The sequence below is a fragment of the Lontra canadensis genome, unplaced genomic scaffold, assembly GCF_010015895.1.
Source record: "Lontra canadensis isolate GAN:19392208 unplaced genomic scaffold, GSC_riverotter_1.0 scaffold54, whole genome shotgun sequence".
Classification (NCBI taxonomy): Eukaryota; Metazoa; Chordata; class Mammalia; order Carnivora; family Mustelidae; genus Lontra; species Lontra canadensis.
The window spans coordinates 1,485,630-1,500,663 of NW_022631048.1; the positions used below are offsets into that span (position 1 = coordinate 1,485,630).

Sequence of the window (15,034 nt, forward strand, 5' to 3'; positions counted from 1 at the left end):
AAAAAAAAAAAAGATATAAAATTGGCTGGACTTGGAGATCAGTTGGATGTGGAAGAAGAAAGGAAAAGGACCAGGTGGGGTATAGAATGATTTCTGGATCTTTGCTGTTTCCGAAATTTAGAATCTGCCATTGCCTGTGAATAGGGTATCTATAAGAAGAAAAGGGGTGGATTTTGGATTTAATCGTTTTATCTGGACTGTGTTGAAGTTGCATGCATGTAGGATAATTGGGAGCAGGGAGGATGACTTGGTGGGGTAATCAACTTTTACGTGATAATTGAAATCATTCATAGCATAATTAGGCTCTTGTGGGTGGATGAACTTAGTGAAGAAGAGGGATCTTACGAGAGCACTGAGAAATAGCCGTAGAAGTTAGAAAATAATCAGGAAAAAGAAGAGTAAAAGTGGTTAGCAAGTGTTTTTAAGGGTGTGGTCAGCGTTGTCATCATGGGCATTGCTATCCGCCCCCCCCCCAAGATTGGTCACCTTAGTAATTTTGGTGAGGATGCAAGCCAAGTTACTGTGATTTGAGGGCTACGTGGGGGTGTGTGCGTAGGAGACTTTGGCTGTAATTGGAAGGAGAGGAAAAAGATAAAATATCAGAGTACCATTATTTGCTTGGTTTTTTCTTATCTGTTTTAAAAGATCTTAGAGACTTGAATTATTTAATCCTTGAGGGGAAATAGTCAATGGATAGCAAAGAGTCGAAGTCACAAGTCGTAGAGGAGCCTAGCATAGTGCATCTCAAACTTTAGTGGAGATCTTGCTAAAATGCAGATTCTGAATCGGAAGATCTGGGTTGGGGCCTAAAATACAGCATTTCTGACAAACTCCCAGATGAGGCCGAAGCTGCAGATTTGTGGCCAACCTTCTTTGAAGTAAGATCTCGAGATAGGACATTGCTAGCATTGTACAGGAGTTAGCCTTGGGTGGGAAGAGGAGTGTCTCTGTTCTGAGCTCAGGTAAAATGTGAGGTAGATAGAGATACAGATGAAGCTTGTAGACAGGAGACATGCCTAATAATTTTTGTGTTTTGTTTTGTTTTTCTGCAAAATAGAAGTACTTTGGAAATTGTTAACTTGAAGACGGGTAGAAAGTTTTGGAACAGTTTGTGAAGATTTGGAATAGCTACTAAAAAGAGAAGGAAAGAGTGAATTTGGGACATGTAATATTCACTGAACAGTGAAGATTAGTTCAGTTATAGTGTCTGTAGAAATAATTGGAGCAGAGAGAGACTAGCTAGGAAGATTTTTAAGATGATAAGGTAGGCCTGAGGGGAGATAATGAGGTCTGAAACAGAACAGGGACCTTGAGAAATAATTAGAAATTGTGGCCCACCCAAAGATGTCCCTGTGAAACTGTCAGTATGTTACCTTACATGACAAAAGAGACTTTGTAGGTCTGATTAAAATAGGAATTTTGAGATGGAGAGATTATCCTGAATTGTACAGGTGGGTGCCATGTAATCACAAGGATCTTTATAAAAAGAAGCAAGAGGGTCAGCAGAGTCAGAAAAGGCCATGAGAGGATAGAAGCAGAGGAAGAGGAAATGTGATAAAGGAAGCAGAGGTCAGATTGTTGGACTGAGAGCCAAGGCATGGACCTTTCGAAGCTGAAAAAGGCAAGGAAACAGATTTTCCCAAGAAACTGCAGAAGAAAAAAAAGCCCTGGTGTTGTTGATTTTAACCCAATGAGACCGATTTTGGAATTTCAGTCCTCAAGAACTGTAAGATAATAAATTGGGGTGGTTAAACCATTATGTCTGTGATAATTTGTTACAGCAGTAGTAGGAAACATGCTTAGAAGTGTGGGTGTACGGGAATGTAGAGTTAGAACTGATAAAGCGAGACAGTTGATGGGATTGATGGGATGTGGTATGGGCATCAGGAATCTGGGAAGATTTCTAGCCTGGGTAAATGGGTGGAGGATAGTGGTGAAATACAGAATTGCAAGGAGTAGATCTTAAAAGAAGGTGTTCATTTTGCAGTAAGTATGGATTAGGTAGGGTGGGAATATCTAAAGCAGGGAGAGGAATTTAAGAGGCTGCCATGGTACTGTTAATAGTTAATTGAAAAAAATGAAAAAAAAAAGTTAACTGAGCTGCTAATACCAGTATATGGAAATTACATATGAATATTTAGAATTTTGATTGAGAATGTAACAAGAGGGATGATTGGGAAAGGCTTTTGAAAAATTGCTACTGCTTTACTGTTTCTCAGTTTAGAAAGCATTTTTTCCTGGTTTTATTAAAATATAATTGACAAAATTAGGGACACCTGAGTGGCTCATTGGTTGGGTGTCTGCCTTTGCCTCAGGGGCCCAGGTCATGATTTCAGGGCCCTTGATGGAGCCCAAGTTTTTGCTTCTGCCCCTTCCCCCCATGCTCTCCTGTTCCCAAATAAATAAATCTTTTAAAAAATATATATAATTGACAAAATTAATACATTTAAAGTATCACTTTGATGATTTGATACATGTATATATTGTGAAAGGATTCCCATAATCAAGTTAAGTAATACATCCATCATCTCATACATTTATTTTTTTGTGTGGCTAAAGTTCTTTTTTTTTTTTTTTAAATTTCAGTTATGCAGTATTATCAACTGTAGTCATCATGTTACACATTAGATCCTCATTACCTCATTAATCTTCTAACTGAAAGTTTGTATCCTTTTACCAGCTTCTCCTTTTTTCCCCTCCCTCTTAGCTCCTGGAAATCACCCTTTATTCTGCGAGTTTGACTTTTTTAAGATTCCACACATAAGTGATACAGTGCCATATTTGTGTTTCTCTGGCTTATTTCACATGGCATAAAGCTTTTTAGGCTCATTTGTGTTGTTCTAAATGGCAGAATTTCCTTCCTTTTTAAAGCCTGTATTGTATTCCATTACACAGACATATATACACACCACATTTTGTTTATCCATTCATCTGTTGATGGACACTTGGGTTGTTTTTGTACCTTGCTATTGTGAATAGTGCCGCAGTGAACAGGAGAGTACAGCTATCTCTTTGAGCTAATACTTTCATTTCCTTTGGCTTATATACTCAGAAGTGGGATATCTGGATCACTTGGTAGTTCTCTTTTTAACTTCTAGAGTAATGTCTCAATATTATTTTTCATAGTGCTGTATGAGTTTACATTCTCACCAGCAGTGTACAAGGTTCTTTTTTCTCTACATCCTCACCAGCATTTGTTATTGCTTATCTTTTTGATGATAGATATCCTAGCAGGTGTGGTGATATCTTTGTAGTTTTGGATTTCATTTCACTGATGATTAGTGATGTTGGGTGCCTTTTCAGATACTTGTTAGCTGTTTGGATGTCTTCTTTGCAAAAATATCTGTTCAGGTCTTTTGTCCACTTTTTAATTGGGTGTTTTGTTTTGTTTTGTTTTCCCTGTTTGAGTTACATGAGTTCCTTGGATATTTTGAATGTTAACTACTTACTAGATTTGTGTTTTGCAAATATTTTCTCCCATTCATAGCTTGCCTTTTCATTTTATTGATGGTTTCCTTTGCAGAGCATAGTTTTTTAGTTTAACGTAGTCCCATTCTTTTATTTTTGCTTTGTTTTGTTTTTGGTGTCAAATATGAAAACCATTGCCAAAACCCATGTCAAGGAGCTTATCCCCTGTGTTTTCTTCTAGGAGTTTTATGGTTTCAGGTCTTAAGTTTAAGTCTTTAATCCATTTTGAGTTGATTTTTGTGTATGGTGTAAGATAGGGTCCAATTTCTTTTCTTTCTTTCTTTCTTTCTTTCTTTCTTTCTTTCTTTTTTTTTTTTTGCACGAGGCTATCCAGTTTTCCCAACACTGTTTATGAAGAGAGTGTCTTTTCCCCATTGTATATTCTTGCCTCTTTTGTTGAAAATTAATTGGCTATATATATGTGGATTTATTTCTGGGCCCTTTACTGTGTTTCATTGATTTGTCCCCCCCCCCCCATGCCAATACCATACTATTTTGATTACTATGGCCTATAGCTTGAAATCAGGAAGTGTGATGTCTCGAAATTTGCTTTTCTTTCACAATTGCTTTGGCTGTTCTGGGTCTTTGTGGTTCCGTATGAATTTTAGGGTGGTGGTTTCTGTTTCTGTGAAAAATGCCATTGGAAATTTAATAGGGATTGCATAGACTCTGTAGATGATTTTGTATAGTATGGACATCTTAACAATACTAATTCTTACATTTCATTAGCCCTGAATATCTTTCCATTTATTTGTGCCTTCTTCAATTTCTTTAATCTGTTTCTTTCACTTACTTGATTAAATTTATTCCTAAGTATTTTATTCATTTTGATGCTGTTATAAATAAATTTATTTTCTTTCTCTTTTCAGCAGTTTGTTGTTAGTCTATAGAAACACAATTGGGGCACCTGGGTGGCTCAGTGGGTTAAGCCTCTGCCTTCGGCTCAGGCCATAGTCTCAGGGTCCTGGGATCGATAAATAAAATCTTAAAAGAAAAAAAAAAGAAACACAATTGACCCTTGAAGAACACAGGTTTGAACAGTGTGGGCCCACTTATACATGGAATTTTTTTTTCTTTTTTTCTTTTTTAGATTTTATTTATTTATTTGACAGACAGAGATCGCAAGTAGGCAGAGAGTCAGGCAGAGAGAGAGGAGGAAGCAGGCTCCCTGCTGAGCAGAGAGCCTGATGCGGGGCTCCATCCCAGGACCCTGAGATCATGACCTGAGCCAAAGCAGAGGCTTTAACCCACTGAGCCACCCAGGCGCCCCATGGAATTTTTTTTTTTTCAATAAATAGTACTGTAAGTGTATTTCTTCTTTTTTATGATTATTTACTTATTTATTTATTTTTAAGATTTTATTTATTAGAGAAAGAGAGCATGAGAAGGGGAAGGGTCAGAGGGAGAAGCAAACTCTGCTAAGCAGGGGGCCCAATGCTGGACTTGATCCTGGGACTTCAGTATCATGACCTGAGCTAAGGCAGTCACTTAATCAGCTGAGCCACCCAGGCACCCTTCTTTATGATTTTTTAAATAACATTTTCTTTTTTCTAGCTTTTTAAAAAGAATACAGTATATAATGCATATAATATACAAAATATAAATTAACTGACTGTTTATGTTACTGCTAAGGGATCAGGTGAACAGAAGGCTATTGGTAGTTAAGTTTTTGGGGAGTCAAAAGTTAAAGGTGTATTTTCAACTGTACAGGAGGCCTCGGGCTCTCCTAACTCATGCATTGTTCCGGGGTCAACTGTTGATTTTATATCCTGCAACTTTATTGAATTTGTTTATTAGTTCTAACATCCTTCTAGTGGTATCTTTGGAAGGGTTTTCTACAAACTGATAATTTTACCTCTTTCTGATTTTGATGCTTTTTTTTCTTCTTTAAAGATTTCTTTATTTATTTTAGAGGGAGAGAGCATGTGCGCACGCACACACACACACACACACACCCCTGAGGGGGGAGAGGGAGAGAAATCCTCAGGCATACTCCCCACGGATAGAGGAGTTGTTGCAGGGCTCAATCCCAGGACCCTGAGATCACGACCTGAGGTAAAATCAAGGGTTTGATACTTAACCGACTGAGCCACCTAGGTGTGCTGCAGTTTCTTATGTTTTAAAAAGAAGATTTTGGGGAGCTCCTGGGTGGCTCAGTGGGTTAAGCCTCTGCCTTCGGCTCAGGTCATGATCTCAGGGTCCTGGGATGGAGCCCCCCATCAGGCTCTTTGCTCAGCAGGGAGCCTGCTTCCTCCTCTCTCTATGCCTGCCTCTCTGCCTACTTGTGATCTCTGTCAAATAAATAAATAAAATCTTTAAAAAAATAAAATAAAATAAAATAAAAAGAAGATTTGGGGGGATGCCTGGGTGGCTCAGGCAGTTAAGCATCTGCCTTTGGCTTGGGTCATGATTCTAGGATCCTGGGATCAAGCCCCGCATTGGGTTCCCTGCTTGGTGCGGGGGGCGGGGGGGAGTCTGCTTCTACGTCTCCCACTCCCCCTGCTTGTATTCCCTGTCTTGCGTGCTCTCTCTCTCTGTCAAATGATCTTTTTTAAAAATCATTTATTTATTTATTTTGCCTATTGCTCAGGTTAGGCCTTCCAGTATTATGTTGAGTAAAAGTGGTAAGAGTGGGTATTGTCCTGTTCCTGATCTTAGAGGAAAAGCTTTAAGCTTTTCATCATTGAGCGTACAGTGTTAGCTGTGGGCTTGTCTTAAATGGCCTTTATTATGTTGAAGTATATTCTTTCTATACTCAGTTTGTTTAGTTTTTATCATGAAAGGATGCTGAATTTTGTTAAATGCTTTTGTGATTATGTGATTTTTATCCTTCATTTTGTTGATGTGGTATGTTGGATGATCCTTGCATGCGAAGTGGTTTTTATATCCCTTTGGGGAGGGTAATCAACAAGTTTTTCAAATGGGTACAACTGCTATTAGCATGTAAAAGAAGCAGGGTAGGGGTGCCTGGATGGCCTCAGTCCTTTGGGTGTCTGACTTTTTTTGATTTCAGCTCAAGGGCTCACACTGGGCTTGGAGCCTGCTTAAGATTTTCTCTTTCCCTCTCCTCTCCTCCCCTTCCCCCTGGCATGTGTGCTCATTCTCTCTCTCTTTCTCAAAACAAAATTAAAATACTCTATCATATACTAAATTCCCATACTAGAAAGAAAAGAAATAAGCAGGGTAGAAAAATTAGGCTTAAAAAATGTTGAAAATAGTGGCTACTGTATCAGACACAACATGTATAGAACACTATCATTTCAGAAATTTTTTTTTAAAGATTTTATTTATTTATTTATTTGTCAGAGAGCGATAGAGAGAGAGAGAGAACGAGAGAGAGCGAGCGCATGCGCTCACAAGCAGGCAGGGTGGCAGGCAGAGGCAGAGAGAGTAGCAGGATTCTTGCAGGTCAAGGAGATGGATGTGTGGGACTTGATCCCAGGATTCTGGGATCATGACCCAAGCCAAAGGCAGCGGCTTAACCGACTGAGCCACCCAGGCATCCCCAGAAAGTCCTTTTGGATAGCACCGTTCAGTGTTATTTTATATAATAAGGGATTCGATCTTATTATAGTAAAATTATTAAGAATCAGTGTTTGCTAATTATGCACCATTTCAGAAGACCTGAACTCTTGGAGAGATTGTGTGATACAGTTGAGTGAATAGTACACTATGCTCTCCTTTCTAAGGAACGCTAACCTAATTAACAATGAACACTAACCAGTTGAGTTTCAGGATACTGAGTTTCTATTGTGGTTCTGCTTTGTGTTACATGAATTTGGAAACCTTAGAAACATAGAAAGTTCTCTTCCTAAAGAGATACTGTCATCTCTTGAAAACACTGGGACGCCTGGGTGGCAAAGTCGGTTGAGTGTCTGCCTTCAGCTCGGGTCATGATCCCAGCATCCTGGGATCAAGTCTCATATCAAGCTCCCTGCTCAGTGGGGAGCCTGATCCTCCCTCTGCCTATTGCTCGCTCTTCTTGTGTGATCTCTTTCTCTCTTTCACAAATAAAATCTTAAAAAAAAAAAAGCTTAAAAAAAACCCATTAATAACAGACAAACAGCTAATACATATTCACTGCAGATTCTGTAGTATAGAAATAATTAGAAAAAACCCTTTTTTAGAAAGAAGAAAAATCTTATCTTTAAAAGAAGGACTTGCAGGACGCCTGGATGGCTCTGTTGGTTAAGCAATTGACTCTTGGTTTTGGCTCAGGTCATGATCTGGGGTTGTGAGATTGAGCCCCAAGTTGGGCTCTGTGCTCAGTGCAGAGTCTACTACTTGTCCCTCTCCCTCTGTCTCTCCCTACTCTTGCTCATGCCCTCCGTCTGTGTCAAATAAATAAAATCTTAAAAAAAAAAAAAGAGGACTTGTTGTCTACCATCCATTTCAGTTCTTCTACTAAAACTTCATGATGTAATTCATTATATAGTCTCAGAGATGCACTTTCTTACCCTCCTAACTTTGTATAGCTGAAGTTAGGTCATTAGTAAAAATGACCTAAATTTGGATTTTGTGATTATATTTAATTTTGGGTTCCCAAAACATGTTATGAACATTAAATACATTATTGACATTTATTAGTAAATATGTACTTTGTGAAAGAATGCATGTTTGCTAGGACATGAAGTTAAAAAGTTAAGGAACTTTTAAAGAGAAACAGAGAGAAATTGGAGAGGAATGGAGGGTATGGTATGTTTTTTAAGTCTTTGCTGTTAATGCTTATCCAGATTCTCTCCAGTAAAAAATAATTTAATAGGCCAAAGGTGTTAATTATGTTGGGATTTTACCTGATATATTTGTCTCTCTTTTCTTAGGTGAAACTTAGTGGCCATAAATCTCTCAGTTAAATATAATTTATGTGTCTGTATGAATTTGGTGACCAGAATCTTGTTAGTGTAGGAAAGTTAATTTAACAAAAGTTCTGTGCTATTACCTCTGATGAAATGACACTCTCTTTGCTCTCCTCCTGCTCTACCTTTCTGCTGCTCTAGAAGCATGGTCAGACTTGTTTTGAGGTCTAAGGGTCTGAAGGGAGAAAAAATAAAAAATGTGGCTGAGTATTTCTTATTATGACATTTTTGGTTCTTATACTAAAGTTGTCTATTTAACAAAACACTTCCTTGCATTTCCACAAATACTTGTAAGCTCATTGGTAATTTTAATGAATATTTAATGATAAGCAAGTGTTAGATTTGAATGTTTAAACAGTGTTTCCATTAATCTAAAATAACGTTACATAAATACTATGTATAAAGTACCTCAGTGCTGAAGATTAATTAGCCCTTAGTACATTTTGAAATCTTTTTGAAAAAATGAGGGCAAAGTTCAGTTTGTATTTGAGTTTATCTTAAACCTAAATATCATTTCGTTTTCATACTAGAATTGTAGAATGTTTCTCAGTATTTTCTTCCATGCTCTGTTAATGTCAAATACAAACAAGATTTCCAGTCCTTCCTTTTCTCTCTGCCCATTTTAATTATGGGTTTTTAGGAGTTTTGTTGCCTTTATTTACCCTCTCCATGTAACTTCTACAAAATGTCAGCAGGCGCTATCTCCTCCACAGTGTATTAATTTGTGTATCGTGTTGATCTACCTACTTTCCAGTCAGAAGGTCTGGGTTTAAGACGGCAAAGAACCAAATCAGGCAAAGTTCTAGAAGGAAACGAACTAACTGAGATGGTGTAAGAGACTTCAGTGAAGGACTGCAGAGGTAGGGGTGGATTAAGGGAACCCACAAGGGATGTTTTTTATAAGTTACAGCAGGAAGCATCAAGGGACAGGGAAAATACAGTGTTATTAGAGCCTGGGGAGAGCTGGGGAGAAAGGGGTGCCTGACAGGAGCCATGATGGTTGGGTGACAAAACTTCTGTCAGAAAATGTGACCAAAGGAGGGAGAGTGCTGGGAAAAAATAACCCAGCATTTTTCTACCTTCTGACCTACCAGTGACAGGTAGCACTGAAACCCAGAAGATGTGTCTGTTAAGATTAGCCTTCTTGGGCACAGAGTTGGGCAGAAGAGTATTGGAGGAAGAGGGTAGTGGTAGTAAGATAATTACCAGTACATTTACTGATAAGTATGGGATTGATTTTAGGTTACATGGTATTTTAGATTAAATTTCTAATCTGTAAACTGTAGATACTTCACTGGGGTTAATGTGAGCAATTAAAATGAGACGTGGCAGACATGTGAAAGTGCTATCATAGTGCCTTTGTCTGGTGAGTATTTGTTTGTAGTTTTGATAAGCTATTGATTTGAAAGCTTCAGCTTCCTTTCGTGGGATGCTGTGCTGCATTTGTTTTACAGGAATTTTGTTTGCCACTGTACTTCTAAATACATGATAGGTTTTGTGTTTTCCAATAATTTTGGGGAAGTAATTACACAATCAGTATTAAATAGTTTCCAAAATTTAGAGACTGTATTTACTCTCTCATGATAGGCATTTATCTTTTTCACTCTTGCTTTGGACAGAGCACTGCTGACTTCTGAACTTGTGGGCAAGGATGCTTTTCACGTGTAGAGATGGTCTCCCTGTTGAATGATTGGTCAGACTTGACCCTGCTGCTGCCACCATTGCTGTATCCTTGTTGTATACATCTGTTTTCCAAGACAGCTTGGATGTCTTGTCACACTTTTTCTCCTAACCTTACAGTATTTCTTGTCACTTTCTACTTTCATCCAGTCTCACCTTTGAGCATTCATAGGCTAGACCAAGATCAATATAATCAAAATATATTATGATTTTGAAATTAAATAAATTTCTGTTTGATTTCACAGGCTTCAGTTCGCAGTTTTTATAAATTTAGAACTCACCTCTTCTGAATTACTGACTATATCTTCATTATTTTCCACCAGACGTTCTGCCAAATCCCGAAGCAGAAGCCCATATTCATCTAGGCATTCAAGATCTCGTAGCAGGCACAGATTGTCTAGATCCAGAAGTCGTCATTCTAGCATTTCTCCTAGCACACTAACTCTGAAGAGTAGCCTGGCAGCCGAGTTGAACAAGAATAAAAAAGCCCGGGCTGCAGAGGCAGCGAGGGCTGCAGAGGCGGCGAAGGCTGCTGAGGCCGCTGCCAAAGCTGCCAAAGCTTCTAACACTTCTACACCTACGAAGGGGAGCGCGGAGACCGGGGCCGGCGCGTCACAAACCAACCACGTGAAGGATGTGAAGAAACTGAAAACTGAACATGCACCTTCTCCCTCAAGCGGTGGAACTTTAAAAAATGACAAGGCAAAAACAAAGCCACCTCTTCAGGTAACAAAGGTGGACAATAACTTGGTTGTAGATAAAGCCACCAAGAAAGCAGTTGTAGTTGGGAAGGAGAGTAAATCTGCTGCTACAAAGGACGAACCAGTATCTCTTAAAGAGAAAACCAAACCACTTACACCAAGCTTAGGAGCCAAGGAGAAGGAGCACCATGTGGCTTTAGTGACCTCTACATTACCACCGTTACCTTTGCCTCCCATGCTGCCTGAAGATAAGGACACTGACAGGTAAGTGCCAGAGAGTGTTGTCACCAGCACTTGAAAGAAAAGTTTGAAGTGAGAAGCTGTCTGACTCCCCAGATAGAAAGGTTATATAAAAAAGTCATAAGTTGTCTTTATTATAAATGAAGCACATTGCTTGTAGGGTGACAGAATTATAGTTTAAGAATTCCAGGAAGAATTTGCTGTTGCCTTGGGATACAACGTATATTTCAGCTTGGGAATTGGAAATGCGCATAGTGTGTTTTTTTAGCTTAGTGTTCCTTAATGACATTGTCAGAAACGTGACAGTTTATGAGACTCTACCCTGGGTGGTATGAAGCAGGTGTATTGGTTATTTCTAGGTTTCTTCAGCGTCTTACAAATTTATCACTCTGGGTAGCATTATGAGTTTATAGTTTTTTAGACTTTCCTTGAACCTTTCGATTTTTTGGCGGTTGGAGATTAGTTATATGTTGCAGGAAACCCATAATGTGTTTGTTTTCCTTTAACGTGTTTACAAATTTCTATGTGAATATTGGGGGTGTGAGGTTTTTTTAAATTTTGAAACATTTTTATTTTTTAGAAGATGAAGATATGAGTGAGTTGAGTGTAAGGTAAATGCAGTTCTAAGAATATCTCTGAAATGTATGCTAGGATAGAAGCATTATACTGCTGTGTAATATCTGTCTGTTATGCCACTTAACATTTTTCATTTTCATTTTTATTTTTATGGAGAAATTAAAGCTGTTCTCCCCTCATTTTCTGTTAAAAAACAGCTATGTGAGCAGTTCTCCTAGCTGACATCTTTATAGAATTTGAAAAGTGGATGAAAATGTTGTGTGGGTAGGTCTTTCAAGTGCTCATTTTGGCTGGCATTACGAAAATTTTATAATTTAAAACAAAAAAGAAATCATAATTCCTGTGTTTTATGCCCTCTGTGATGTCTTTTTTCTATAATCAAAAATGTTGCCAAGAGATCTCGTCCAATATCATCAGGTATTCACCAATTATATCACTCTAATTATGGTATTTACAGGTTCGACTGTTCTCTAGGAACACTGAAGGTTCATAACAGAGTAGTGATTTATAATTTGGATGAGTCCGGGAATGGGCTCTCCATCACAGGGAGGCATGAACACAGAACTGAGTCACTTCATTAGTGAGCGAATAACCCAGTTGTGAAGAATCCAGTAATTCTGAGGGCGCCTGGGTGGCTCAGTCAAACATCTGACTCTGGCTCAGGTCCTGATCTTGGGGTCCTGGGATTGAGCCCGAATCAGGCACCCCACCTGGTGGGAGTCTGCTTGTCCCTTCCTGCCAGCACCCCACCCCCTGCCATTTGTGCTCTATCTTAAATAAACAAATAAAATCTTAAGGAAAAAAAAGAATCCAGTAATTCTGGGCCAGTGAGACTCGTTTTCTACTTTATTCTTCATATATGCTTTGGAAGTAAATTTTTACTGGTGGTTTCTTCAAGAACTCAACATATATGCAAGTGAGTGCTTAAGGAGGGTATTCTTTGTGCATCTGTTTTTAATGGGGTGATGGTAGATGTCATGCTTATTAAAAATTTTTTTAAAAAGATTTTACTTATTTGACAGAGAGAGACAGCGAGAGAGGGAACACAAGCAGGGGGAGTGGGAGAGGGAGAAGCAGGGGGAGTGGGAGAGGGAGAAGCAGGCTTCCTCCCTAGCAGGGAACCCGATACGGGGCTTGATCCCAGGACCGTGGGATCATGGCCTGAGCCGAGGCAGATGCTTAACGAATGAGCCGCTGAGGCGCCCCTAAAAAAATATTTTGACCCACCTTCTTCTCTGTCTCTTCTGCTTTTCTCTTCTATCGCATGTCTGCTCTTCTTTCTTTGAAGGTGTCTGTATATTTCATGAATACAGTACATGGATACTACTACTAATTTGTGTGGCCAAAGGTCAATTCAACACTAGTCACTCTTTTTGATGCTCTAAATGTCAGTGGGAACTCCTTTAAGCGGACTTATTTGTCCTTTTGACATGACCTATTTATTTTTGAGTACTTTGAGCCAGGTAATATCTTTTAGGCTTACTTTGAACTTTGCTTCTCTTCCAGACCTGGAATTTATTATTCTCTGAAAATCACAAGGTAGACTGTTAAACTGTATGCTTTCGTATAATAAATTGGTTTTTTTAAAAAATCAGGATCACACTAAGCATAATACTCCTTGACTTGTTTTTTTCATTAATGTATTAGAGATCTTTCCATGTCGATATATAGATAGGTTTAATATTCCTATCTATAAGAATGGATAAATCATGGGGTGCCTGAGTGGCTCGTGGGTTAAGCCTCTGCGTTCGGCTCAGGTCATGATCTCAGGGTCCTGGGATCGAGCCCCGCTGCCTGCTGCTTTGCCTACTTGTGATTTCTTTCTCTGTCAAATAAATAAACAAAATCTTAAAAAAAAAAAAAGAATGGATAAATCATGCTCTTATTTACTATCCAGCTATTGATTAAGGGATACGTAGATTTATAATTTTTTTGTTAACAAACTCTATATTAATATTTTATGTGTATGAGAGCAATTTTTATAGGATAGTTACCAGGTTAAAGTATATACACTTATTTTTAAATTTTTATTATTTTTTAAAGATTTTATTTACTTGAGAGAGAGCAGGGGGTGGACGGGCATAGGGAGAGGGGGAAGCAGACACCCCACTGAGAAAGGAGCCCAACGTGGGGCTTGCTCTCAGGACCCTGGGAGCTGAAGGCAGCCCTTAACCAACTCAGCCACCCAGGCGCCCCCCCCCAGACTGTTACCAATTTATTAGTCCTTAAAATATAGAATTATTTAATTTTGCATTTTTCTGATTATTGAGGTATAGCAACTTTCTGAATACTTGTTGGGTATTTATTTTTTCCAGTGAACTACTTGTTCATATCTCATGCTAACTTTTCCTTAACATGTTTTCCTTTTTCTAATTGAGTTGTAGGTGCTCCTTATGTTAGGATCTTGATCTTTGCTTATCAGTCTTTTTGCTTGTCTTTGACATTTATTTGTTTTGGTTTTGGCTAATTTCTTTTTTTTTTTTTCAGATCTAATAATTTTTTCTTTATATCTTACGGGTTTATAAAGTTAAAAAGATTAAGTCAAGTCACACAAATTTTTTTTTTGTTTATTACATGAAGGAGAAAGATGCTCTCCCCCATCTCCCATGTAGACTGATAGATCCAGTTGTTTCTAACAGCATTTACTGAAAAATCCATAATTTGTGGTGCCATATATAAAAATTATTATGGATACCTGTGTTTCTGGACTCTTTTCTATTAACATGTTTTATTATTTCTTTGCCAGTACTTCTTTGTTTTAACTTCTTTAGGCATGATACATTGGTTCTCAGATTCGAGTTTCTGCTGTAGGGGTAGGCAGCTAATACAAAAGTGAAGGGGTGGAGTGAATTACTAATTAGTGAATAGCTCTGCCATTCAGTCTCCGCTTCAGTGTTGCTGAAGCCCACATAAATTGGGGCCCAGTGTTTTGATATATATATATTTTTTTTTAGGAAGCCTGAAATCTGAATCTTCTGATTTAAAAATATTGGCAATTTAATTCATAGTTTTTTATAAAACATTGGGTAGACCATAATACACATTCCTTGACTTCAACCAATATTTTAAAATACGGTTGACCACATGACAGGGCAAATTGCACTTAATTACTCTTTTTCAGAAGTTTTTTGGCAGATTTTTTTGCCTTTATTCTTGACAGATTTTATAGTCAGTCTGCTTGTCAAGTTACTTTAAATTGTTTGGGACTCAACCAAACGTAGATTAATTTGGAGACTGATGGCTTTACCATATTACAATTTTCCATACAAAAACATGGTTTCTTTCTGTTCATTCAGATCCGGTTTTATGTTCATCAGCCCTATCTTTTAATTTTCTTCTAGTGATCTTGTATATTTCTTGTTGAGGTACTTTATTGTTTTTGTTGCTAGAACACATGAGAACTTTTAAAAATCACACTCCTGGGGCACCTGGGTGGCTCAGTGGGTTAAAGCCTCTGCCTTCGGCTCAGGTCATGGTCCCAGGGTCCTGGGATCAAGTCCCGAATCAGGCTCT

General features: G+C 38.3%; 1 protein-coding gene across 4 annotated transcripts in view; it reads left to right on the top strand.

Moving 5' to 3' along the window:
- Positions 1–15,034, top strand: part of CDK13 (cyclin dependent kinase 13) — a 133,739-nt gene that overhangs the window by 17,780 nt on the left and 100,925 nt on the right. For all 4 annotated transcript variants that reach the window (XM_032874956.1, XM_032874958.1, XM_032874957.1 and 1 more), the window contains exon 2: positions 10,328–10,969. In XM_032874956.1, the coding sequence (XP_032730847.1) occupies positions 10,328–10,969 (642 nt within the window). The remainder of the gene's footprint in view (positions 1–10,327; positions 10,970–15,034) is intronic.